General features: G+C 38.6%; 1 protein-coding gene across 1 annotated transcript in view; it reads left to right on the plus strand.

The window, feature by feature from the left end:
• Positions 1-343: 343 nt before the first annotated feature.
• LOC132560759 (myosin-IIIb-like) overlaps positions 344-27,261 on the plus strand; it is a 45,604-nt gene continuing 18,686 nt past the window's right edge. The window contains exons 1-7 of the mRNA XM_060225436.1: positions 344-530; positions 19,419-19,546; positions 19,817-19,980; positions 23,946-24,120; positions 24,540-24,614; positions 25,218-25,302; positions 27,001-27,107. Coding sequence (XP_060081419.1) covers positions 344-530; positions 19,419-19,546; positions 19,817-19,980; positions 23,946-24,120; positions 24,540-24,614; positions 25,218-25,302; positions 27,001-27,107 — 921 coding nt within the window. The remainder of the gene's footprint in view (positions 531-19,418; positions 19,547-19,816; positions 19,981-23,945; positions 24,121-24,539; positions 24,615-25,217; positions 25,303-27,000; positions 27,108-27,261) is intronic.

Genomic DNA, 27,261 nt, shown 5'->3' on the forward strand with positions numbered 1-27,261 from the left:
GTTTTCAAAGTTAACAATTAGATATATATGAAACTAGAAAACAAATTGGTATATCAATGGCAGCAACAAAAGCTGAGTTAGTCATTCATTCTAAGTAAATCAGTGTGAAACATGTGATAGATACCGACAGAGAGACAATTTCACACTTCTATCTGTGATTTTGGTAGTGTGATAAATTTGTTTAAATTAGAAGTGTGTTAAAGAATCCTAAATATATGGTATAGTGGTAGTGTGACACCTCTTTATCATCACTGGCAGTATATAAGTCTGCCTTATATTGGTATTTAACATGCATGTTGATGTGATGTTGTTTTCTCCAGGATGTCACTCTGATCTGAGTGAAATGGCGTGGCACAGTAATTCTAGACCAGCCTATCCACACCAGGATGATCTACTGACATCAAGCTCATGTACATATAGTACAGTCTCTGATACCTCGGATCTGGCATCAACTGTAACCAGGGAGAGTTCCAGGGAGACCTCAAGTGAAACCTCAGACTCCAATATGCCAGACACACAGAAATTGCTTGGTTAGTATAACAAAGATTTATAATTATTGGGTTGATTAAGTATGGCTAGTAACCTGTTCTGTGATTTACTGTGATGTCATATATGTGACTTGGCTTATCTTCTAGGTCAGGACTGGTACCCAGGAGATGTGATATAGGGTGTGGCTAGACTTGTCCTGTAGGTCAGGACTAGTACCCAGGAGATGTGATATAGGGTGTGGCTAGACTTGTCCTTTAGGTCAGGACTGGTACCCAGGAGATGTGATATAGGGTGTGACTAGACTTGTCCTGTAGGTCAGGACTGGTACCCAGGAGATGTGATATAGGGTGTGGCTAGACTTGTCCTTTAGGTCAGGACTAGTATCCAGGAGATGTGATATAGGGTGTGACTAGACCTGTTTGTTTTATTTTGTTCACTTTCAATTTGATGTGTTTTAGAGCTTCAATTTGGTTGTTTTTTCTTCAGTCTCATGGATTCTTGAATAAAAAGCTCTTCATTTCTGATAGGGCAGTTGTATGTTTTTAACAGGTTGCAGCAAGAGAATAGTAAATCTACTCAGGTGTGCTTTAAAGGCCCCCTAGGCCTCTTCTTTATTTCTAAAATTTAATAAAATTTCGCATGAAGAAATCATTTATAAATTGCAAATAAATCTTTTAGAACTCAAATCAGTGTCAACTACTATGTTGGTGATATTGGCATTGATTAGTTTCATAGACCATGTAAACCTGTTAAATGAACATCAATATTTAATTGACTGACATATTGATAATTGCTGAAACATTTTCAAGTTATATTAGAAAGAGATAAGTGAAAAAATGTACTTGTAATGGTGTTGGACTAGGGTGAAACAGCCCAGTGCCTGTATATATTGTGTTGACCAATAGAGCGTGAGGCGAAAATTGTCCAATGAGAAGATTTGTTACACTCAGTTAGCCCCCAACCACACAAATTCAATTATCTTCTCTCAAAGGTGTTTTCAATAAAATGGCTATACAATGTGTCAGTGGCATAATATTTATTTCCCAAAATTGTAGGTAGTAATTTCGCAGTATGATTAAAATTTTATCAAAGTGTCCAACTGTGACTTCCATCAAATGAACTGTGGATTTAATGTAAACAAGGAATGCTTGTGACTGGTGTAATCAAATTCCTCGCAATCAGATGAAAAAGGTGTTCAGTCATCTGTGTAAGCATTGGCATACAAGACTGGAGCAGGTGCTTGTACTGATCTTGACTGTCCACATATCGACCAGGGGCAAAAGACACTGATGTCTGTCTCCACATTAACCAGGGAGAAAAGTGCCCTTGTGATATACATGACAGACACACATCGTTAATTTCTGTCTCCACACCAACCTTTCATTGATTTTTAAGCATTTAAACTCACCCAAAGAACTGTTCTGTTAAATTTTCAACCAATCTGTCAGATATTTGGTATGCTATATCATCCTGATGTGCAGCACTGTTTCTTTTTATCATTTAGGTTTCAAAATATTAGAGAAGTTATTTCCCTTTGTTCTTTTATATCATTTTGATCTCGTCTGAATCTGAAAATCTCTTTTCTTAGTTATCAATTGATGTCCTGGTAAACGTTGCTGTAATGATAGGATGTATGTTTTTCAGCAACATTTTGATCTTGTCTGAATCTGGAAATCTCTTTTCTTAGTTATCAATTGATGTCCTGGTAGACGTTGCTGTAATGGTAGGATGTATGTTTTTCAGCAACATTTTGATCTTGTCTGAATCTGGAAATCTCTTTTCTTAGTTATCTATTGATGTCCTGGTAGGCTTTACTATAATGGTAGGATGTGTGTTTCTCAGCAACATTTTGATCTTGTCTGAATCTGGAAATCTCTTTTCTTATTTTTCAATTGATGTCCTGGCAAACTTTGCTATAATGGTAGGATGTGTGTTTCTCAGCAACATTTTGATTGGATATATTGTTATACTTCCCTAGTGTTAATGAATTCTATACAGATATTTACATTCTTACTCAAAATGGATGGATATTTCTTAAAACTTTACAAATAGGTTTTCCTTCATTATTATGTAAATGTTTCATAAAAAGACTGATCACAAGATGAAAAGTCTTTCTAAAGGAAAGTATCTGGTGGACTCAGGGCTGTATCTCTAAATGAAAGTATCTGGTGGACTCAGGGCTGTATCTCTAAATGAAAGTATCTGGTGGACTCAGGGCTGTTTCTCTAAATGAAAGTATCTGGTGGACTCAGGGCTGTATCTCTAAAGGAAAGTATCTGGTGGACTCAGGGCTGTATCTCTAAAGGAAAGTATCTGGTAGACTCAGGGCTGTATCTCTAAATGTGAGTATCTGGTGGACTCAGGGTTGTATCTCTATAGGAAAGTATCTGGTGGACTCAGGGCTGTATCTCTAAATGAAAGTATCTGGTGGACTCAGGGCTGTATCTCTAAATGAAAGTATCTGGTGGACTCAGGGCTGTTTCTCTAAATGAAAGTATCTGGTGGACTAAGGGCTGTATCTCTAAAGGAAAGTATCTGGTGGACTCAGGGTTGTATCTCTAAATGAAAGTATCTGGTGGACTCAGGGCTGTATCTCTAAATGAAAGTATCTGGTGGACTCAGGGCTGTATCTCTAAAGGAAGAAGCTAGTAGACTCCAGGCTGCTTGCAGTCATTGTTAAATCAATAAAAAATTTAACCAAATGTTGTAGTTAACGTTGTCAGTAAGTAACCTTAGTTTAGATAGAATCATATACTTGTCTATATATTTACACTATATGCTTCTTTACACGGTGTCTGTGATGACATGGTTATAATTTTATAGAGAATTAAACCTGCATGTATACATCAGTAATTATTAAAACATAGTTTGTTAAACATCTCAATTTTAGTAAAAAGATGACTTAACTATAAAAATTCCATTTTTAACACCAGAATCACTCCCCATGAATGAATGTAATAAAATCCGTGATGAGAATTGGTGAAGTGTAATGGCTTATGTCGTTGTTTCATTATTAGAAGGGTTAACTCGAGTCGGGTGGTAAGCTTTTTTACGGTTAAATGGTATACGTTTGGAGAAGGGTTGAGTGGACGATCGTAAAGGAGTATACTACAATAGACAATTTCTATTGTCCATGGGTATGTGATTATGACACCAACAGGGGTTATACTGGAGCTTATCAGCAGGTCATGATCTACCTGGAACAAATACTTGTCGCCTGGAACCTGTGTTCCTACACTTGACTATATTAAGGCACCGTTGGGTGAGGTATAAACTGCTGCAGTGTAGGAACTGTAAGGACCACCTCAGGCTAATGTTTGATACGACAGCAGAGGAAAAAATATGGCTTTAAAGTTTCCATTTGAATGGTAGTGCGGTTGATTGAAGATGGTGTGAGTTTATGTACAGGCTGGCATGGACGGAGAATCACCAGCCGGTCTGTCTCCTCTGTGTTAATTAACCAAGTCTTACCTACCACAGCAGTCTGACCAGTGGTCATTACTGGACTTTACAGGTGTGATCAATTGTGATCAGACATTGTAGGGATTGCCTATACTCTGACGTCCAGGTATTTCTGACAATCAGTGCTTGTATTGTTACAGTCGTTGATACACCTGCTGTTACACCTGTTCTACAAGGATTTGCTCTTTGGTAATGTGATAGCTGTTCTGTATTAAGAAATATTTTTCATGCCAAATCTAGACTGTGTAACAATAGGAATTTGAGTAACTTGCCTTCAAAAACTTTTTTATTGTAAAGTTTTGTTTCTTTTCAATTAACAAGAACCCCATTTGATGAGTTGAAGGAGGACTGTTTATTTTCCGTGATGTTATTGTATGATATTTACAAAAAATAGGAGAGAAGATTGATGGAGGTGTAGCAACAGCCAGGGCTCATGTGACCTGGCCCTGTACATTCTCCACTCTCAACATTCAAATTATATATCTCACATCTGAGGTGATCTACATCTCAGTAGAGAGAAAAGGCCATGAGTGGCAGACATGACAATAAAACAAGCTAACTTTGCCTCTATGACGGAACCAACAGAGCAGTAAAAGGAAGCTCTTGAATGGCGGGCAGTGACTTTTTCTTGATTTATGGCAAATGGACAGTCATTCATAAATGTTTTATTATTGAAAGTGTCTGCAGCTTTTGATGTGTTGTGTGACACTACACTGGAATTTTTGGTTCTGTGACAGGTACAGAGTGTCTTCTGATGTGTTGTGTGACACTGCACTGGAATTTTTGGTTCTGTGACAGGTACAGTGTGTCTTCTGATGTGTTGTGTGACACTACACTGGACTTTTTGGTTCTGTGACAGGTACAGTGTGTCTTCTGATGTGTTGTGTGACACTACACTGGTTCTGTGACAGGTACAGTGTGTCTTCTGATGTGTTGTGTGACACTACACTGGTTCTGTGACAGGTACAGTGTGGCTTCTGATGTGTTGTGTGACACTACACTGTACCTGTTGGATTTGTGACAGACGAACCATGTTTTACTTATATGGCCCATGAAGGTATGGTCAGAATATTTAGATATTTGTACCTGTTTAGATTGTGTCTCAAGACTACAACACGATTACTGGACAACGAGGATGTATTATGTTAAATACAAGGAATGAAATCACATGGAATTTAAATCATGACATCAAAAAGTAAGTATGTCAGATAAATAACATAACAAGTATTAAGTATGATGGAGCTGTATTATACAGTATTTCAAACTACAACAAACATAGCTGAGCTATCTCTTAACTGATCTATGGTGTATTCATTGTTGGAGCTGAAACTTTCAATCAGTTCTGTAACTTAACAGAAGATTTGTGGAATTGATGCCGCTGGCTTATTCAAATGACAAATAAGTAACAACAGTGTGTATAAGTCTACCCTGAGTGTATAAGTCTACCCTTTATCAGGGAAAGTCTACCCTGAGTGTATAAGTCTACCCTGAGTGTATAAGTCTACCCTTTATCAGGGAAAGTCTACCCTGAGTGTATAAGTCTACCCTGAGTGTATAAGTCTACCCTGTATCTGGGAAAGTCTACCCTAAATCAGGGAAAGTCTACCCTATATCAGGAAAAGTCTACCCTGAGTTTATAAGTCTACCCTGAGTGTATAAGTCTACCCTGTATCTGGGAAAGTCTACCCTGAGTATATAAGTCTACTCTGAGTGTATAAGTCTACCCTATATCAGGGAAAGTCTACCCTAAATCAGGGAAAGTCTACCATATATCAGGAAAAGTCTACCCTGAGTTTATAAGTCTACCCTATATCAGGGAAAGTCTACCCTATATCAGGGAAAGTCTACCCTGAGTGTATAAGTCTACCCTGAGTGTATAAGTCTACCCTGTATCAGGGAAAGTCTCACCTGAGTGTATAAGTCTACCCTGAGTGTATAAGTCTACCCTATATCAGGGAAAGTCTACCCTATATCAGGGAAAGTCTACCCTGAGTGTATAAGTCTACCCTGAGTGTATAAGTCTACCCTGTATCAGGGAAAGTCTCACCTGAGTGTATAAGTCTACCCTGAGTGTATAAGTCTACCCTATATCAGGGAAAGTCTACCCTGAGTGTACAAGTCTACCCTATATCAGGGAAAGTCTCACCTGAGTGTATAAGTCAACCCTGTATCAGGGAAAGTCTCACCTGAGTGTATAAGTATACTGCTAACTATTACTCTATAAGTGTATGACAGTGTTTTGTGAAACCTGTTGTATCTGACACTCTAGTTTATATCAACACCCTTGTTTTTATCTATGTAATTTTGATATTGCATTATACTATCTGTCTAACAAGATCAGGTTTGTTTATATAGGTGTATATACTATAACAAGGTGATATTACTTACCTGTGTGAAAAACTTTAATCAGTTTAAAAACTTACACAAGATTTTCTTCTTGTTATACCACATGACATAATACTTAACAAGGTAAAGCTCCAGAGCTTACAGGTCAAGCCTGACCGGGTGGTCGTATCAGTGCCACGGTAGTGGACTCTAGCCAGGGTAGAATACAGACTCGGTCCTCTAATCCTATAACCAATAACTCCTGCTATCACAAAGTTATTCAAATTGTGTCGACTGGAATTTGATTTTGTATTATACTCAATAATAAGAGAACAAAAGAATATTAAATGCAGTCAGTGTAAAGTTGTGTGGGTTGTGTAGTACGGTGTGGGGCTCCCCTGTGTGGTCACAGCAGGCCTTCCCTCTACTCTAGATGTGGACAAATGGGATATGGAGCCAGGTAAATTAATATTTCATTAAACATGTATCTCAATTTTGTTGTTTGGTGGTAGAGGACACTTGAGTACCTGTGTGAGTTGAGAATTCCTGTTACAGTTTAGTACTTGATTGTCGATGGGAGGGGGTTGGAGCTGTAAAGGGTTATTTTCATCACCAGCACAGCTCTTTGTTGGAACACACACAAATCTCTTTTGTATGGGTCACTTTTCCTTCACAAAGCATTTTTTTGTGGTAATGTCAGTTAGGTCACTGATGTCTGTAGGATACCTGGGGTTTCAATTTAATTTGGGGATGTGTTTCATCACAAGTTATTGTCAGCAGATTCTGGTTTTTGTTGAGAGTTTCGAGCAGAGAGAGAATTGTAACACTTCACAAGTTATTGTCAGCAGATTCAGGTATTTTTGGGGACCTTGAGCAGAGAAAGATGTGTTACTCTTTGTATCAGATCCAAGTTTTAATCACAAGTTAGGATCAGTGAGAGATGTGTTACTCTTTGTAAGTATCAGATCCAAGTTTTAATCACAAGTTAGGATCAGTGAGAGATGTGTTACTCTTTGTATCAGATCCAAGTTTTAATCACAAGTTAGGATCAGTGAGAGATGTGTTACTCTTTGTAAGTATCAGATCCAAGTTTTAATCACAAGTTAGGATCAGTGAGAGATGTGTTACTCTTTGTATCAGATCCAAGTTTTAATCACAAGTTAGGGTCAGTGAGAGATGTGTAACTTCACCTGGTGTAGACAGCAGATTCAGGTTTTTGTTGGGATTTTGAAAGAGAAATGTGTTTTACAATGTTGTTGTCAACAGACAGGTTTTTTGTGGGGAGTTTAGAACAGAGAGAACTGTGTTATACATGGAGAGTTGTTGTTAAACAGACGTAAGATTTTTGTAGGTAGTTTAGAGAGAGAACAGTGTTATACATGGAGAGTTGCTGTTAACAGACGTAAGATTTTTGTAGGTAGTTTAGAGAGAGAACAGTGTTATACATGGAGAGTTGCTGTTAACAGACGTAAGATTTTTGTAGGAAGTTTAGAGAAAACTGTGTTATACATGGAGATTTGCTGTTAACAAACGTAAGATTTTTGTAGGAAGTTTAGAGAAAACTGTGTTATACATGGAGAGTTGCTGTTAACAAACGTAAGATTTTTGTAGGAAGTTTAGAGAAAACTGTGTTATACATGGAGAGTTGCTGTTAACAGACGTAAGATTTTTGTAGGAAGTTTAGAGAAAACTGTGTTATACATGGAGAGTTGCTGTTAACAGACATAAGATTTTTGTAGGAAGTTTAGAAAAAACTGTGTTATACATGGAGAGTTGCTGTTGTAGGAAGTTTAGAGAAAACTGTGTTATACATGGAGAGTTGCTGTTAACAAACGTAAGATTTTTGTAGGAAGTTTAGAGAAAACTGTGTTATACATGGAGAGTTGCTGTTAACAGACGTAAGATTTTTGTAGGAAGTTTAGAGAAAACTGTGTTATACATGGAGAGTTGTTGTTGTAGGAAGTTTAGAGAAAACTGTGTTATACATGGAGAGTTGCTGTTAACAGACGTAAGATTTTTGTAGGAAGTTTAGAGAAAACTGTGTTATACATGGAGAGTTGCTGTTGTAGGTAGTTTAGAGAGAGAACTGTGTTATACATGGAGAGTTGCTGTTGTAGGAAGTTTAGAGAAAACTGTGTTATACATGGAGAGTTGCTGTTGTAGGAAGTTTAGAGAAAACTGTGTTATACACATATTGTTGTCAAACAGACTCAGGTTTTTCAAGATTTAGCTTGAACTGATGCTCATGTGTGCAGGTTTACCTATATGTTAGGAGACGCTTACCTCTGTCACACAATTTAAAATTCAGTTCTGTCAATCTTGGTTCAGTTAAATCAGAGCAGCATGTGGTTATCTTAATCAAACCTAGACCTATAATAGGTCATGTGACTGTCAACCTCTGGTGGTCTCCTCAGTTACCTCCCTTTTATTTATCAACATAGATGTTTAAAGTACTAACCCCCGATTTAAATACCTTGTCTCAACACTGGTAATGTTGTAATTGATCGTAAGTTAGAATCTTTACCCTCTACTCAAGTCACACATTGATGGTTCTGTTAGGAGGATAGAGTTTTCCTCTGGAGGTCTCTTGTCTGTATTGTAAATAAATATCTCCCTCATAGATAAAAGAGTACAAGTGTCTTAGAATTCTGTCTTGAGTAATATAAGATTAACATGTAAGTCTTAAGTATACTGTACCTACTTTTCAACACAACAGAATTGTATTTCTCCCTAAAAAGCAAAATTGTTCTTGTCATCAATTGATATTACAACGAAGATCGTTCTCGTTTGGTACCTTGAGGTATCCCCTGTCTTAGTACATCATAGCTGGAAACCTGTCTTGTTATAGTACATCATAGCTGGACACCTGTCTTGTTTTAGTACATCACAGCTGGACACCTGTCTTGTTTTAGTACATCATAGCTGGACACCTGTCTTGTTATAGTACATCATAGCTGGACACCTGTCTTGTTTTAGTACATCATAGCTGGACACCTGGGTTGTTTCAGTACATCATAGCTGGACACCTGTCTTGTTATAGTACATCATAGCTGGACACCTGTCTTGTTTTAGTACATCATAGCTGGACACCTGTCTTGTTTTAGTACATCATAGCTGGACACCTGTCTTGTTTTTGTACATCATAGCTGGACACCTGTCTTGTATTAGTACATCATAGCTGGACACCTATCTTGTTTTAGTACATCATAGCTGGACACCTGTCTTGTTTTAGTACATCATAGCTGGACACCTGTCTTGTTTTAGTACATCATAGATAGACACCTGTCTTGTTTTAGTACATCATAGATAGACATCTGTCTTGTTTTAGTACATAATAGCTGGATACCTGTCTTGTTTTAGTACATCATAGCTGGACACCTGTCTTGTTTTAGTACATCATAGCTGGACACCTGTCTTGTTTTAGTACATCATAGCTGGACACCTGTCTTGTATTAGTACATAATAGCTGGACACCTGTCTTGTTTTAGTACATCATAGCTGGACACCTGTCTTGTTTTAGTACATCATAGCTGGATACCTGTCTTGGTTTAGTGCATTATAATAGCTGGACACCTGTCTTGTTTTAGTACATCATAGCTGGACACCTGTCTTGTTTAAGTACATCATAGCTGGACACCTGTCTTGTTTTAGTACATCATAGCTGGACACCTATCTTGTTTTAGTACATCATAGCTGGACACCTGTCTCGTTTTAGTACAATCTGTATGTGAGTGTTAGGTCTCATGACAGAAATCTCATTGTGGTTAATACAAAGTTTGATGCATATATCATTTTATCGCTCAGAAAATCAATTGTCGTAGAATATTTTCCGCTGTTCCAGATACACACTTGAAGTCAAAGTTGCTCGATAAATATACACATGTGGGAATTTAAATAGGATTTGATCTATTTCTATACCTGAAAGAAAGTTCACTTGATCCTGAAATATTTAAACAATATCTGATGGCTTCTGGATTTTAGAGGAAGGCAGGTTTGCCTTGTCCTAAATAAATGTCTCCTGCGGCAATAGATTATATTCCAAACTGTAAAGGTCTCAAGCCCCATCCTGTATTGTTGTACTGTAAACTATAAACATTACTGTGTGTACATTGTAGTGTCAATTTGTGTATAAAAGGGAAATCCTTTATAATCAACAGAATACACTTGTATTCAGCTCCCCTAACTATCAATTAATCATGTGAAAAGAATTACAAACAGTTTAGAAATAGAAGTTTTTATTACACAAATGTATTTTAAAATATTTGGACAATACATATGTAAGGAGAAGGCCAGGTGTGTGTAATTGTGTACTCCTCACAACATGCTCTATGGCTCATTCTATGAAATTACAGAAAAGTTTAAAAAGTCACCAGCCCTTTATTATTCCCCTAGACGACAGTCTTATTTCTAGCAATAAAACCACCAAGTTTCAAACACATACAAAAATTAGCAAGAAATGAGAATTCATACCCATTGATTTTTGTGACACTGGAAAGGTTGAAAAGAATACCTTGAACAGTATGTGGGTAACTATTACTATATATTTTAGTGTGATAAAGTTTTATAATTATGTATGATAAATGTATTTATGAAGAAAGCTGAAAATACATATATGTATACAATGTAGCAGCTGACTGTCACTGTTGTACTGTTGTGACTGCCACTGTTATCAGTACAGAAGGGGAAATGTTTCTCAGCCTTCTGTGTGACATGGTGAGGGTCCTGTGTATCCTGGTGTGTATGTATGTGTGACATGGTGAGGGTCCTGAGTATCCTAGTGTGTACAGTATGTGTGACATGGTGAGGGTCCTGTGTATCCTAGTGTGTACAGTATGTGTGACATGGTGAGGGTTCTGTGTATCCTAGTGTGTACAGTATGTGTGACATGGAGAGGGGCCTGTGTATCCTAGTGTGTACAGTATGTGTGACAAGGTGAGGGGCCTGTGTATCCTAGTGTGTACAGTATGTGTGACATGGTGAGGGTCCTGTGTATCCTAGTGTGTACAGTATGTGTGACATGGTGAGGGTCCTGTGTATCCTAGTTTGTACAGTATGTGTGACAAGGTGAGGGGCCTGTGTATCCTAGTGTGTACAGTATGTGTGACATGGTGAGGGTCCTGTGTATCCTAGTGTGTACAGTATGTGTGACATGGTGAGGGTCCTGTGTATCCTAGTTTGTACAGTATGTGTGACATGGTGAGGGTCCTGTGTATCCTAGTGTGTACAGTATGTGTGACATGGTGAGGGTTCTGTGTATCCTAGTGTGTACAGTATGTGTGACATGGAGAGGGGCCTGTGTATCCTAGTGTGTACAGTATGTGTGACAAGGTGAGGGGCCTGTGTATCCTAGTGTGTACAGTATGTGTGACATGGTGAGAGTCCTGTGTATCCTAGTGTGTACAGTATGTGTGACATGGTGAGGGTCCTGTGTATCCTAGTTTGTACAGTATGTGTGACAAGGTGAGGGGCCTGTGTATCCTAGTGTGTACAGTATGTGTGACATGGTGAGGGTCCTGTGTATCCTAGTGTGTACAGTATGTGTGACATGGTGAGGGTCCTGTGTATCCTAGTTTGTACAGTATGTGTGACATGGTGAGGGGCCTGTGTATCCTAGTGTGTACAGTATGTGTGACATGGTGAGGGGCCTGTGTATCCTAGTGTGTACAGTATGTGTGACATGGTGAGGGTCCTGTGTATCCTAGTGTGTACAGTATGTGTGACATGGTGAGGGTCCTGTGTATCCTAGTGTGTACAGTATGTGTGACATGGTGAGGGGCCTGTGTATCCTAGTGTGTACAGTATGTGTGACATGGTGAGAGTCCTGTGTATCCTAGTGTGTACAGTATGTGTGACATGGTGAGGGTCCTGTGTATCCTAGTGTGTACAGTATGTGTGACATGGTGAGGGGCCTGTGTATCCTAGTGTGTACAGTATGTGTGACATGGTGAGGGGCCTGTATATCCTAGTGTGTACAGTATGTGTGACATGGTGAGGGGCCTGTGTATCCTAGTGTGTACAGTATGTGTGACATGGTGAGGGGCCTGTGTATCCTAGTGTGTACAGTATGTGTGACATTGTGAGGGTCCTGTGTATCCTAGTGTGTACAGTATGTGTGACATGGTGAGGGTCCTGTGTATCCTAGTGTGTACAGTATGTGTGACATGGTGAGGGGCCTGTGTATCCTAGTGTGTACAGTATGTGTGACATGGTGAGGGTCCTGTGTATCCTAGTGTGTACAGTATGTGTGACATGGTGAGGGGCCTGTGTATCCTAGTGTGAAAAGTATGTGTGACATGGTGAGGGTCCTGTGTATCCTAGTGTGTACAGTATGTGTGACATGGTGAGGGTCCTGTGTATCCTAGTTTGTACAGTATGTGTGACAAGGTCAGGGGCCTGTGTATCCTAGTGTGTACAGTATGTGTGACATGGTGAGGGTCCTGTGTATCCTAGTGTGTACAGTATGTGTGACATGGTGAGGGTCCTGTGTATCCTAGTGTGTACAGTATGTGTGACATGGTGAGGGTCCTGTGTATCCTAGTGTGTACAGTATGTGTGACATGGTGAGAGTCCTGTGTATCCTAGTGTGTACAATATGTGTGACATGGTGAGAGTCCTGTGTATCCTAGTGTGTACAGTATGTGTGACATGGTGAGGGGCCTGTGTATCCTAGTGTGTACAGTATGTGTGACATGGTGAGGGGCCTGTGTATCCTAGTGTGTACAGTATGTGTGACATGGTGAGGGGCCTGTGTATCCTAGTGTGTACAGTATGTGTGACATGGTGAGGGGCCTGTGTATCCTAGTGTGTACAGTATGTGTGACATTGTGAGGGGCCTGTGTATCCTAGTGTGTACAGTATGTGTGACATGGTGAGGGTCCTGTGTATCCTAGTGTGTACAGTATGTGTGACATGGTGAGGGTCCTGTGTATCCTAGTGTGTACAGTATGTGTGACATGGTGAGGGGCCTGTGTATCCTAGTGTGTACAGTATGTGTGACATGGTGAGGGTCCTGTGTATCCTAGTGTGTACAGTATGTGTGACATGGTGAGGGGCCTGTGTATCCTAGTGTGCACAGTATGTGTGACATGGTGAGGGGCCTGTGTATCCTAGTGTGTACAGTATGTGTGACATGTTGAGGGGCCTGTGTATCCTAGTGTGTACAGTATGTGTGACAAGGTCAGGGGCCTGTGTATCCTAGTGTGTACAGTATGTGTGATTTGCATACCTTTAATCAGTGTGTATCCATTGACAATTTCTTTGGCTGGCCAGTGTGTTAAATACAGATATATAAATACCACACGTTTTGTCTATACAGGGAAAAGTATCCTATTGTGTAAGGTGATTATTTCTGTATTTAGGATCCTATTAACATTTGATTGAGTACCACAGGGTAGATGATATGTAGAGTATGATTAATGAGTAGCTAACATGATTTATAACATGTGTGTAAATACTTTTGTTATAGTATACAATGATCCTGTACAAAAACACCTTTGGAGAGAGGCCACAATTGATATTATTAAATTCTATAGAGAGACCCCTGTTTCATTTTACATTAAACCTGTACAGAAACCTGTAAAAAACCCTTTGTAGAGAGGTCACAATTAATATCATTATGAGACTCTGGAGATAGACTGATGTTTAATGTATAAATTAGCCTGTATAGAAAGACCACTATTTACAGTATCGTATAATAACTCTGTAGAAAGACCACTATTTTTGGTTACAATAAACCTGTAAAGAAACACCACCATGAACATGTGTAATTACATCACCTTTTCTGATACAATTAACCTGTGCAGTGAGACCACCTCTAATAATACAATTGACTTTTCTAGAGAGACCACCTTAAATTATACCATAAACATGTATAATGAGACTACCTTTAATGATATAATAAACCTGACTCAAGAGAGTCACAGATATATAGCTGACTCAAGATAGTCACAGATATATAGCTGACCTTAGAGTGTCACAGATATATAGCTGACCATAAAGTGTCACAGATATATAGCTGACTCTAGATTGTCACAGATATATAGCTGACTCAAGAGTGTCACAGATATATAGCTGACCTTAGAGTGTCACAGATATATAGCTGACCCTAGACTGTCACAGATATATAACTGACTCTAGAGTGTCACAGATATATATCTGGACCTAGAGTGTCACAGATATACAACTGACCCTAGAGTGTCACAGATATATAGCTGACTCTAGAGTGTCACAGATATATAGCTGACTCTAGATTGTCACAGATATATAGCTGACTCAAGAGTGTCACAGATATATAGCTGACCCTAGAGTGTCACAGATATATAGCTGACCCTAGAGTGTCACAGATATATAGCTGACCCTAGAGTGTCACAGATATATAGCTGACCCTAGAGTGTCACAGATATATAGCTGACCCTAGAGTGTCACAGATATATAGCTGACCCTAGAGTGTCACAGATATATAACTGACTCTAGAGTGTCAAAGATATATAAATGGACCGAGAGTGTCACAGATATATAGCTGACCCTAGAGTGTCACAACAAGTACAAAATTGTCAAAAACAAACAACAAATATAGCAATAAAATGCTTAGCAATTAGACCTGTTTGATATCAAAATACTTGATGAGTGTGTGCACTTTCTGTAGAAACAGAACCAACAGGTGAAAGTGAAACCAAAAGTTGGAATGATGATGATATAGCATCAATCCTTGATGTTATAAACTTTCTACTGAAGCATTTGTAGATACTCTGTTCATTTAGCTTCATTTGTTCTTCATAACCACAAGTTAAGTTTATACCTTGAAAAAGGGAAAGTTAAAAAGAAAGGGGCGCATTTATCAAAAGGGGGCAGTGATAAAAATAAATATGGTAGCTGTCTCTAGGGTGTTATATACATATACATGGATGACCATGAATTGTATAGGTAAAGCTTTCCTGCCAATCAGTTATCGGACAGAAGAAGAGAACGTGATTATGATTGACACTGTGTCCTAAACTATTAGTGGAATTTCAGTGTGACCCATCTGTCTATTGATTAAATACTGGGTATTGTATTTTCTTTCAATCTATTTTACAGCTTGAGAGAGTATTGATTGTTAGAAGTGACGACATTGACACAATTTGTGTAAGGTAGATATCCATCAGTAATACTGTCACCATGTACATAGGTAGCAGGTTCAAATGTAATGTAAGATTCATGGTTTTCTACAAGGAATTTGCCTGAAAAATCAATATGTGAAAGAAATTTAAGTGTCCTGGGGATGTGCTGTAAAGGTAGGGTTAAACAACCTTTGTATACTAGTGTCCTGGGGATGTGCTGTAAAGGTAGGGTAAAACAACCTTTGTATACTAGTGTCCTGGGGATGTGCTGTAAAGGTAGGGTAAAACAACCTTTGTATACTAGTGTCCTAGGGATGTACTGTAAAGGTAGGGTAAAACAACCTTTGTATACTAGTGTCCTGGGGATGTGCTGTAAAGGTAGGGTAAAACAACCTTTGTATACTAGTGTCCTGGGGATGTACTGTAAAGGTAGGGTAAAACAACCTTTCTATACTAGTGTCCTGGGGATGTACTGTAAAGGTAGGGTAAAACAACCTTTGTATACTATTGTCCTAGGGATGTACTGTAAAGGTAGGGTAAAACAACCTTTGTATACTAGTGTCCTGGGGATGTGCTGTAAAGGTAGGGTAAAACAACCTTTGTATACTAGTGTCCTGGGGATGTGCTGTAAAGGTAGGGTAAAACAACCTTTGTATACTAGTGTCCTGGGGATGTACTGTAAAGGTAGGGTAAAACAACCTTTGTATACTAGTGTCCTGGGGATGTACTGTAAAGGTAGGGTAAAACAACCTTTGTATACTAGTGTCCTGAGGATGTGCTGTAAAGGTAGGGTAAAACAAACACCTGTTTAACCTTTGTATACTAGTGTCCTGGGGATGTGCTGTAAAGGTAGGGTAAAACAACCTTTGTATACTAGTGTCCTTGGGATGTGCTGTAAATATAGGGTAAAGCAAACACCTGTTTAACCTTTGTATACTAGTGTCCTGGGGATGTGCTGTAAAGGTAGGGTAAAACAACCTTTGTATACTAGTGTCCTGGGGATGTGCTGTAAAGATAGGGTAAAACAACCTTTGTATACTAGTGTCCTGGGGATGTGCTGTAAAGGTAGGGTAAAACAACCTTTGTATACTAGTGTCCTGGGGATGTGCTGTAAAGGTAGGGTAAAACAAACACCTGTTTAACCTTTGTATACTAGTGTCCTGGGGATGTGCTGTAAAGGTAGGGTAAAACAATCACAACCTTTGTATACTAGTGTCCTTAGGATGTGCTGTAAAGATAGGGTAAAACAACCTTTGTATACTAGTGTCCTGGGGATGTGCTGTAAAGATAGGGTAAAACAACCTTTGTATACTAGTGTCCTGAGGTTGTACTGTAAAGGTAGGGTAAAACTACCTTTTCAACCTTTGCTTCACTTACACAATGGATTGAATTGCACAATTGCGATTGGTCTTTAGGTGTACAATGTATCAGAAAATCTATTGGGTTATTACTGATACCTTGCAGACTGTAATAAATATCACCGACTGTGATATTGCTGAGTGTCAGGTCCCTGATGAGTCAGATGTTAGTGTTGGATCTCAGTAATTAGCTACAGATATGACAAGGTGATTGGATTCTGAAGGATTTGTCCAATGGCTATTGTGGATGAGAGGGATCCCCCTAATGGTAGGCCCTTACCTGTCGTGATGACCACTGTTGTATTGACAGGGTGGGACTGCTGGACAGGTGATAGGGAAAGTAAACAATTAGCAGTATGTCATCATTAGTGTGTAGAGTGGGTCACTGTGTGATCAGGTATGTCACAAGTGGAGACAGTATGTCAGAACAGTCAGGTAGGTTAAGATTTCAGTTCTTATCAAGTTTTTCGTATTTAAATATCTTTTTAAACTTTTTGAAAATATATATATCATTTGTAGATTAAAATATGTGAACTTAGGTCCTACTACATATGACATTCACAAGAAAAGCATACAATTTATACAATGTAGATACGTTCCCTGAGAAGTAAACTGAATCACTGATTGTAAATAAGACATCCTCCATGTCGTTAAAGTTCACAGAGACTACAGCAAATGATCTGCAATCATGCATAGTCTATTCTACAAGGAGCTATAGAGATAAATTGAACAACATTTTCCCATATTATTCAACATTTTCTAAATGTATCCATTTTGAGGAAAGATGACTCAATATTAGATGAAACCATTAAGTCACAATATGTATCTTTATGTGTGTAAGGAGGGCAGACAATTCAAGATTGTTTATTAAAGGAAACTTTATCATCAAGTTATTAGGAATCAGTATCATTAGACAATACCTGTGTCGTTAGTGTTAATTCGTTAGTGTATGTTTGTGTAAAGTCACAGGAATACTAGGTATCCTACAGGTGTGTGTGTACTGTGTGTTAAGTCAGAGGAACATTAGGTATCCTACAGGTGTGTGTTGTACTGTGTGTAAAGTCAGAGGAACATTAGGTATCCTACAGGTGTGTGTGTACTGTGTGTTAAGTCAGAGGAACATCAGGTATCCTACAGGTGTGTGTTGTACTGTGTGTAAAGTCAGAGGAACACTAGGTATCCTACAGGTGTGTGTTGTACTGTGTGTAAAGTCAGAGGAACAATAGGTATCCTACAGGTGTGTGTTGTACTGTGTGTAAAGTCAGAGGAACATTAGGTATCCTACAGGTGTGTGTTGTACTGTGTGTAAAGTCAGAGGAACATTAGGTATCCTACAGGTGTGTGTTGTACTGTGTGTAAAGTCAGAGGAACATTAGGTATCCTACAGGTGTGTGTTGTACTGTGTGTAAAGTCAGAGGAACATTAGGTATCGTACAGGTGTGTGTTGTACTGTGTGTAAAGTCAGAGGAACATTAGATATCCTACAGGTGTGTGTTGTACTGTGTGTAAAGTCAGAGGAACATTAGGTATCCTATAGGTGTGTGTTGTACTGTGTGTAAAGTCAGAGGAACACTAGGTATCCTACAGGTGTGTGTTGTACTGTGTGTAAAGTCAGAGAAATACTATGTATCCTACAGGTGTGTGTGTATTGTGTGTAAAGTCAGAGGAATACTAGTTATCCTACAGATGTGTGTGTTCCATAATCTTGTCATATCGTTATCTTACTTTCTGATTAATACAGGATGTGCATCTTAAGAATATTAATTTTTTAAAATTATTGATGATTATCATAATTGGAATATAATGTTTATGACAGTGAAATATCATCACATTATGTGCAGTGAAAATATCTGTTTCTCTTAGGGTACGGTACCAAAGAACATCAATGTGGGTAGAGACTGAAAATGTCTGTTTCTCTCAGGGTGCAGTACCAAAGAACGTCAATGTGGGTAGAGACTGAAAATGTCTGTTTCTCTCAGGGTGCAGTACCAAAGAATGTCAATGTGGGTAGAGACTGAAAATGTCTGTTTCTCTCAGGGTGCGGTACCAAAGAACGTCAATGTGGGTAGAGACTGAAAATGTCTGTTTCTCTCAGGGTGCGGTACCAAAGAACGTCAATGTGGGTAGAGACTGAAAATGTCTGTTTCTCTCAGGGTGCGGTACCAAAGAACGTCAATGTGGGTAGAGACTGAAAATGTCTGTTTCTCTCAGGGTGCAGTACCAAAGAACGTCAATGTGGGTAGAGACTGAAAATGTCTGTTTCTCTCAGGGTGCAGTACCAAAGAACGTCAATGTACACTTGATAAATAAACAACAGGTATATTTCTTCTAATGGAAATGGAAACCTTCAGATTTTGCTGTCGTGCTTCTCACTTGTAAAAAAATATCAAAGTTTCCACCATATTCAATGAAATATGACTTATTCAAAGGAGAAACAAAGATTGTCCTCTATACTAGACATGGTCAGGAAAGATTTACACATTGGACTGATATGCATGCCACACCTTATATCTTTATATACCACATTTATATTTCAACACATGTGTCTACATAAGTCATCTTGGTGTTGTTGAAGGAAGTGACTATATTGAAGCTGTATAGATAGTATTTCATGTCTCTACATCAGAATTACAAAGCAGAAATTATATTGTATCCTAGTCTTATATTTTTTTTTCTTTCTTTACAGAACAGAAATATGGTGTTGATATGAGTGTGTATTCCCAGATAGAGGATCTGACACATTTAGTAGGGCCACTTACAGAGGACAGTGTCCTAAGGTGTCTACAGGCTCGATTCTACTCCCAGCATTACCAGGTATTTACTTCCAACCATACAAGGAAAGGCCTTGACTTTCTTAAATTCCCCAAAACCCTTCCTCAACTCTCAATATAGAAGATATCTACCCTACTCCTAAACACACAGGACAAGGTCCTTAGGTGTCTACAGGCTTGATTCTACTCCCAACATAACCAGGCCCTACAAGTAAAGACAGTGACCTCCTTACCCCTACTTGGATGAATAATGCCCCCATCACATTGTGTACAGCGTTTTATGATGGAGAGACTTATGTAGACTTTTTTTCAGAATAAGGTTGGACCTGTTGTGATCTCAGTGAACAGCTATCAGCACCGACCAAGCTGCCAGGCCCTGTTGGGGCCAGTCAAGGCTAGTGCCCTTCTACAAGGGGTTGTCAGGGATGCAGTCACACAGCACGCAGACACAGGGCACTCCCAGGCCATTATTGTCAGGTAATTGACCAGTAAAACCCAGCACCTGTCGGTACCACTGAGGCTAGTGTTCAAAGGCACATCTATGTATAAACATGTATGTATAAAGTTATTAGGAAACTGTACAAAAGTACATTTAAGTGTGAACCTGTCACACAAAAGGAAACTAAGGCATCTCTAAATATTTTATGGAGCAATTATCATCATCACTGGCCTTTAAACCCGAACAGATCAAATATAACTGGTAATGTGAAAAAAACCATGCTGAATTCATGGCGAAATCTCTAGGCAACATTTACAATCATAACTGTACACGATCATCATCATCAGGTTTAATATAAAGTTATACTAAAAAAGTGTAGTTATATCTAAGATGTGAAACTTCAGAGACATTAAAGTTAAAGTTAAAAAAGGATAGAGTTGGTGAAGTTAATTTTAGAGACAGAAAAGTAAAGTTTAGCTCTCTTAAAGCTTATAATGGTGCCATTTAATCTTAACAGTTCTCTTTTTAAGTTTATAGACTTTTCCCTTATGTACCAGGGTGTGTGTGGGTGTGTGTGGGTGTGTGGGTGTGTGTGTGGGTGTGTGTGGTGGTGTGTGTGGGTGTGTGTGGGTGTGTGGGTGTGGTGGTGTGTGTGGGTGTGTGGGTGTGTGTGGTGGTGTGTGTGGGTGTGTGTGGGTGTGTGGAGTGTGGTGGTGTGTGTTGTGTGTGGTGGTGTGTGTGGTGGTATGTGTGTGTGTGGTGGTGGTGTGTGTGTGTGTGACTGTGTGGTTGTATATGTGAGTGGTGGTGTGTGTGGTGGTGTGTGTGGGTGTGTGTGGGTGTGTGGTGTGTGGGGTGTGTGGGTGTGTGTGGTGGTGGTGTGTGGGTGTGTGGTGGTGTGTGTGGGTGTGTGTGGGTGTGTGGGTGTGGTGGTGTGTGTGGGTGTGTGTGGTGGTGTGTGTGGGTGTAGGGGGGGGGTTGTAGGAACATTAATCAAGTTAATCAGGATGTAGTTTATACTATAGAAGCTTGGTTTATACTCCAGCATGCAAAAAATATAATCATTTTCTCTCTCATGCATGATTACTTCCTGATAAATACAGAGGTACTAGTTCTTACAAGTTAGTTTTAGCTAAACTTTATAGTGGTCACTATTGTAGCTGTCAGAACTGTAAACTTTGTAGTGGTCACTATTGTAGCTGTCAGAACTGTAAACTCTATAGTGGTCACTATTGTAGCTGTCAGAACTGTAAACTCTATAGTGGTCACTATTGTAGCTGTCAGAACTGTAAACTCTATAGTGGTCACTATTGTAGCTGTCAGAACTGTAAACTCTATAGTGGTCACTATTGTAGCTGTCAGAACTGTAAACTTTGTAGTGGTCACTATTGTAGCTGTCAGAACTGTAAACTTTGTAGTGGTCACTATTGTAGCTGTCAGAACTGTCTAATGGACACCCCAGCAGTAATTGTCTTCTCTGGACTGACAAGTCACTGACTGGTGAAGGCTATTACACTGTCATATCATGGCCATGTAAATGTCAAATCTTCTCTTTACATCTCGTTACGATTTAGATCTGTACAGTAAACTTCAGTCAATTTCTCCTTTCAACATCACAAATCATCTTCTTTAGACAGCCTGATATGTAGAACCCTTTGGTTTACAGAGTAAAAAAAATCCACCTGTCATATGTTCTGTGATGTTCTGATATGGTGTTTATTCAGTTTCCGTATACTAACTGTCTCACCTCTATAGTTTAGATGTACTTTAAAGAATGTTTCCTACATTAGAGTAATATTTGTGATTCCTTATTCATTCCGAGGTCATTCATATAGATAATTACTTACTGCAGATATAGGATATAGGGAACTTATTCATTGATTTCTTTTTCAATAGATTTGTGTCTATATAACTACATATGGCAAGTGAAAAAGATGCATTTACCAGCCAACTGTTTTATAGGTGTTAAATGTTCTCTTAATATTCTCTTAATATACATGAAATAGACCTTTTAGAAACATATAACACCAGACGAGGCTTTTGCAGTGAGATAGGGTGACTTGTACTTGTTCTGACCAGGAAATCTCACCTAAACATATTGAAAGACTGTTTTCATATTTTGTCAAAGTACTTTGAGATTTATGGGAAATATATACTTTAGACAGAGATAGTGTAACCATCACAATGTTGTTTACAGTGGGGAGAGTGTAACCATCACAATGTTGTTTATAGTGGGGAGAGTGTAAACATCTCAATGTTGTTTACAGTGGGGAGAGTGTAACCATCACAATGTTGTTTACAGTGGGGAGAGTGTAACCATCTCAATGTTGTTTACAGTGGGGAGAGTGTAACCATCTCAATGTTGTTTACAGTGGGGAGAGTGTAACCATCTAAATGTTGTTTATAGTGAGGAGAGTGTAACCATCTCAATGTTGTTTACAGTGGGGAGAGTGTAACCATCTCAATGTTGTTTACAGTGAGGAGAGTGTAACCATCTCAATGTTGTTTACAGTGGGGAGAGTGTAACTATCTCAATGTTGTTTACAGTGGGGAGAGTGTAACCATCTCAATGTTGTTTACAGTGGGGAGAGTGTAACTATCTCAATGTTGTTTACAGTGGGAGAGTGGAACCATCTGAATGTTGTTTACAGTGGGGAGAGTGTAACCATCTCAATGTTGTTTACAGTGGGGAGAGTGTAACCATCTCAATGTTGTTTATAGTGGGGAGAGTGTAACCATCTCAATGTTGTTTACAGTGGGGAGAGTGTAAACATCTCAATGTTGTTTACAGTGGGGAGAGTGTAACCATCACAATGTTGTTTATAGTGGGGAGAGTGTAACCATCACAATGTTGTTTACAGTGGGGAGAGTGTAACTATCTCAATGTTGTTTACAGTGGGGAGAGTGTAACCATCACAATGTTGTTTATAGTGGGGAGAGTGTAACCATCTCAATGTTGTTTACAGTGGGGAGAGTGTAACCATCTAAATGTTGTTTATAGTGGGGAGAGTGTAACCATCTAAATGTTGTTTACAGTGGGGAGAGTGTAACCATCACAATGTTGTTTATAGTGGGGAGAGTGTAACTATCTAGATGTTGTTTACAGTGGGGAGAGTGGAACCATCTCAATTTTGTTTACAGTGGGAGAGTGTAACCACCTCAATGTTGTTTACAGTGGGGAGAGTGTAACCATCACAATGTTGTTTACAGTGGGGAGAGTGTAACTATCTATAGTGGGGAGAGTGTAACCATATAAATGTTGTTTACAGTGGGGAGAGTGTAACCATCTCAATGTTGTTTACAGTGGGGAGAGTGTAACTATCTCAATGTTGTTTATAGTGGGGAGAGTGTAACCATCTCAATGTTGTTTAAAATAGGGAGAGTGTAACCATCTCAATGTTGTTTACAGTGGGGAGAGTGTAACTATCTCAATGTTGTTTACAGTGGGGAGAGTGTAACTATCTCAATGTTGTTTACAGTGGGGAGAGTGTAACTATCTCAATGTTGTTTATAGTGGGGAGAGTGTAAACATCTAAATGTTGTTTCGTTGGGAAGAATGTAACCATCTAAATGTTGTTTATATTGAGGAGAGTGTAACCATCACAATGTTGTTTACAGTGGGGAGAATGTAAGTATCTCAATGTTGTTTACAGTGGGGAGAGTGTAACTATCTAAATGTTGTTTATAGTGAGGAGAGTGTAACCATCTAAATGTTGTTTATATTGAGGAGAGTGTAACCATCTTAATGTTGTTTATAGTGGGGAGAGTGTAACTATCTCAATGTTGTTTACAGTGGGGAGAGTGTAACCATCTCAATGTTGTTTACAGTGGGGAGAGTGTAACCATCTCAATGTTGTTTACAGTGGGGAGAGTGTAACCATCACAATGTTGTTTATAGTGAGGAGAGTGTAACCATCTAAATGTTGTTTATATTGAGGAGAGTGTAACCATCTCAATGTTGTTTATAGTGGGGAGAGTGTAACTATCTCAATGTTGTTTACAGTGGGGAGAGTGGAAGTGGGAAGACATTTTGTGCAATGCAGTTACTACGTCAGCTGTTTGACATTGCTGGCGGAGGGTCAGAGACCGATACTTTCAAGCACCTGTCAGCCACCCTGACTGTTCTTCAGTCTTTGTGTTCAGCCACGACTGTCACTAACCCTGAGTGTAGCCGAGTGGTAAGTATTCAACTAAGACTTTCACCAGCCCTGAATGTAGCTGAATGGTTTTATGTCAACTTTCAGCACTGAATTGGGCTGAATAATGAGGACAATTGCAATTTTGTAAATTTTTGTAAAGAAGAATTGTGATTTAACTGACACTTATAAAGTACTGTCATAAGTTCTTTTTTTTTAATTTGTGAAGAAATGTTTACTGTACATACAACAATTTTGATATTTTGGTAATCTTTTCTTGGAAACGTCTTGATGAAACTTCTGTGTGAAAAATTCTTTAGACTTGATAGGTTTCTCTCCTCAACCTACCAAACAGAATCAACAACTAGAGATTGTATGTAACAGAGTTAATGAAAAATTTAAAATGACTGTCAGGGTCTGCTGAGATAAATGTAAACTGTTGACATTGTGTGTTGTTTCAGGGAATGTTCATCGAGAACTTTATAACAGACACTGCCATCTACAGGGCTAAGATACATGCATATCTCCTGGACAGGGTAAGTAACTCTTGATTATATTAAATACCAATAGGCCATACATTCTTCTGTTCTTTTGTTTATACCAAATCGTTAGATTTGAAAGAAACATGATACATTCATTTCAAATGATATCAAAATTCCATTGAGCATATTTTATTTGCATCATCGAGATACCGCCTTGCCACATATTAATGAGCTTCTTTGGGGACTTGTAGGCCATTTAATCACAAAAGATCTTGCATAATTGTAAGTGATATTTTACAGGAACATACAGGTGTAAATTACTCCCACTTACAAATGGTAATAGATCTGTGCATGTCTAGGTAACATTAAGTAGGAAGGTGGTGTCAGGTTACATGGAGGATTGATCAGGAGGCCATCTAAGATATTGTCAGAGGTAACTAGAGTCCTGTGCCTGAATCACTAGATGGTTGTATGGCATGCTGGGGGGTAGTTAGGCCTTGGTGTAACTTAGGAGGAAACTTCACTGGAATGTTCACCATTGTCCAGTCTGGTCATTGTATCTAGGTGCACAATAAACAGGTACAAAATGTACTCTAAAATTGCAGGGATTATAGTGTAAACTTTGAGGTACATTTCCTTTTTTTTCATTTTTTACAGGAAAGAGTGTGTAACATTCAACGCTATGAAAAAAACTACCACATATTTTATCAGATGTTGATTGGTCTCGGATCTGAAGAGAAAGGTAAAATAAGACACTTAATCAAATACCTACAAATTTTATCAATCATTCTTAATTGAGTTCTAAGAGAAGGAGAATTTGGTATTCTTCAAAGGTAATCAAAATAAATCTAAACATGCATATGAATTTTGTTAATGCTGATGGGTGAGTTATCTTCCCTTTACCAGGCTAGTCTATAGATAAACCTTCCTAGCTTTATCTCACCATATGGTTTAGATAAGGATATTCCACAGTCATGTCATGACATCACACCAACATCTGATTAAAGTCAAATTAGAAACTAAAAAATAGGAGAACCAACCAAGTTGATGACATCTAGATCACAGTGTTCTTGGATGGTGAGAAACCTTCATTTCCACATTTAAACATCAAATTGATAATACAGTGGAGTAAAGTGAACATTCAAGAGGGTATTAATGTCGCTAGAGAATCATTCATCCTGGGTGAGATCCAAACACCCCAGACACTCAGCCAGCCTTGTGTTTAGAAACAACAGTCTCCTCCTCTGGTTGACCAACCTCTATCTTGACATAAAGGGTGAACAGTTCTGTAAATCCCACAACCATAAGTAGGGATGATGTTTTAATACAGGTTGTTTGGTATCTATAAGATTATACAAAAGACATATAAGTGAATAACAGTTCTTAATAAAGATTTAGAATTAAATACAGTTGAGCAAAAAGATGAATTAAACTGCATCATACAGCTGTTAATTCTCCTTGGACTCTTTAATGATTCTAACGGCCAAAATTGTGAAGCCCAGACGGCAATTGATGAAAGCCAAAACTGATCCAAAGAAATGTCAAAATGCATTAGCCCATAATTTGATAAATCTAATAATTTTCATAAATCTGATAATTTGGAATGAATGCCAAATATACATTGTCTGTATTCTGAGCCGTGCCAATGTTTGCAGGAATCAAAACCTGGCAAACAAGGTGCAGTAAACCTCAGGGACTATAAGTCCACCAGCAGCCTAACCCATGCATTATTAAAGATTTACAGAAGACATACATGTGAATATAACCTTTCAGTTCCAATTTAGTTTTAGATACAGTAAAGCTAAATGATAATTGAACAAGGACCTAAATATTGATATCTAGGAGGCAACCGATGAAAAACAAAAGTAAAGAAATGTTAAAGATGGTGGTTATCCCTTTCGGCGCAGTAAAGTCGACATGCAGACAGGGCGCCATAGGCGACTAAAGTCGACATGCAGACAGGCCGCCGTAGGAGATTTTGGTCAACAATTTTTATATCTTTATCATATATATTTTTATAATATTTGGCACTGAGCTGTACATTGTGAGAGATATTTTGTGCTGACCTGTACATTGTGAGAGATATTTTGCGGTTAAACTTCATGCATTATAATACTACTTAGGTATCTTTGTCATGATTTAAAGATGAATTCTCTTGAATAGACATCAATCAGCTTCATCTTGTATCAAACAGCTTCATCTTGTATCAAACAGCTTCATCTTGTATCAAACAGCTTCATCTTGTATCAATCAGCTTCATCTTGTATCAAACAGCTTCATCTTGTATCAAACCAACCTCCCTTTCCTCATAACATTATTTACTGTAAAGGAACATAGGTAACACTACCGGTACCTTGTCGTCGCCCCAAGTTGTTTATTTTCCTTATAACATTGTGTACTATAGATACACAAATGTAAACCTGATTATCTCCCTTGACAGCTAAGCTGCACCTGACTGGATACTCCATTCACAACCTTCGCTACCTCAGTTCAGGAAGCACACTGCAGAATGAATTGGAGGACAAAGCACGGTTTGAAGCTTGGAAGGTAACACCAGATACAATTGATTTTTAGTGGTTATTGGTCAATCTCTGGAAAAAATTCTACTTTGTATGAAAATTAGATTTTATATTTCGAGTGACAATCGTCAATTTCCATGACATCATCACAACAATGATCAACATTATAAAACCATGATTTT

The sequence above is a fragment of the Ylistrum balloti genome, unplaced genomic scaffold (assembly GCF_031769215.1).
Source record: "Ylistrum balloti isolate Yb309-2 unplaced genomic scaffold, AGI_CSIRO_Ybal_v1 Utg371108, whole genome shotgun sequence".
NCBI lineage: Eukaryota > Metazoa > Mollusca > Bivalvia > Pectinida > Pectinidae > Ylistrum > Ylistrum balloti.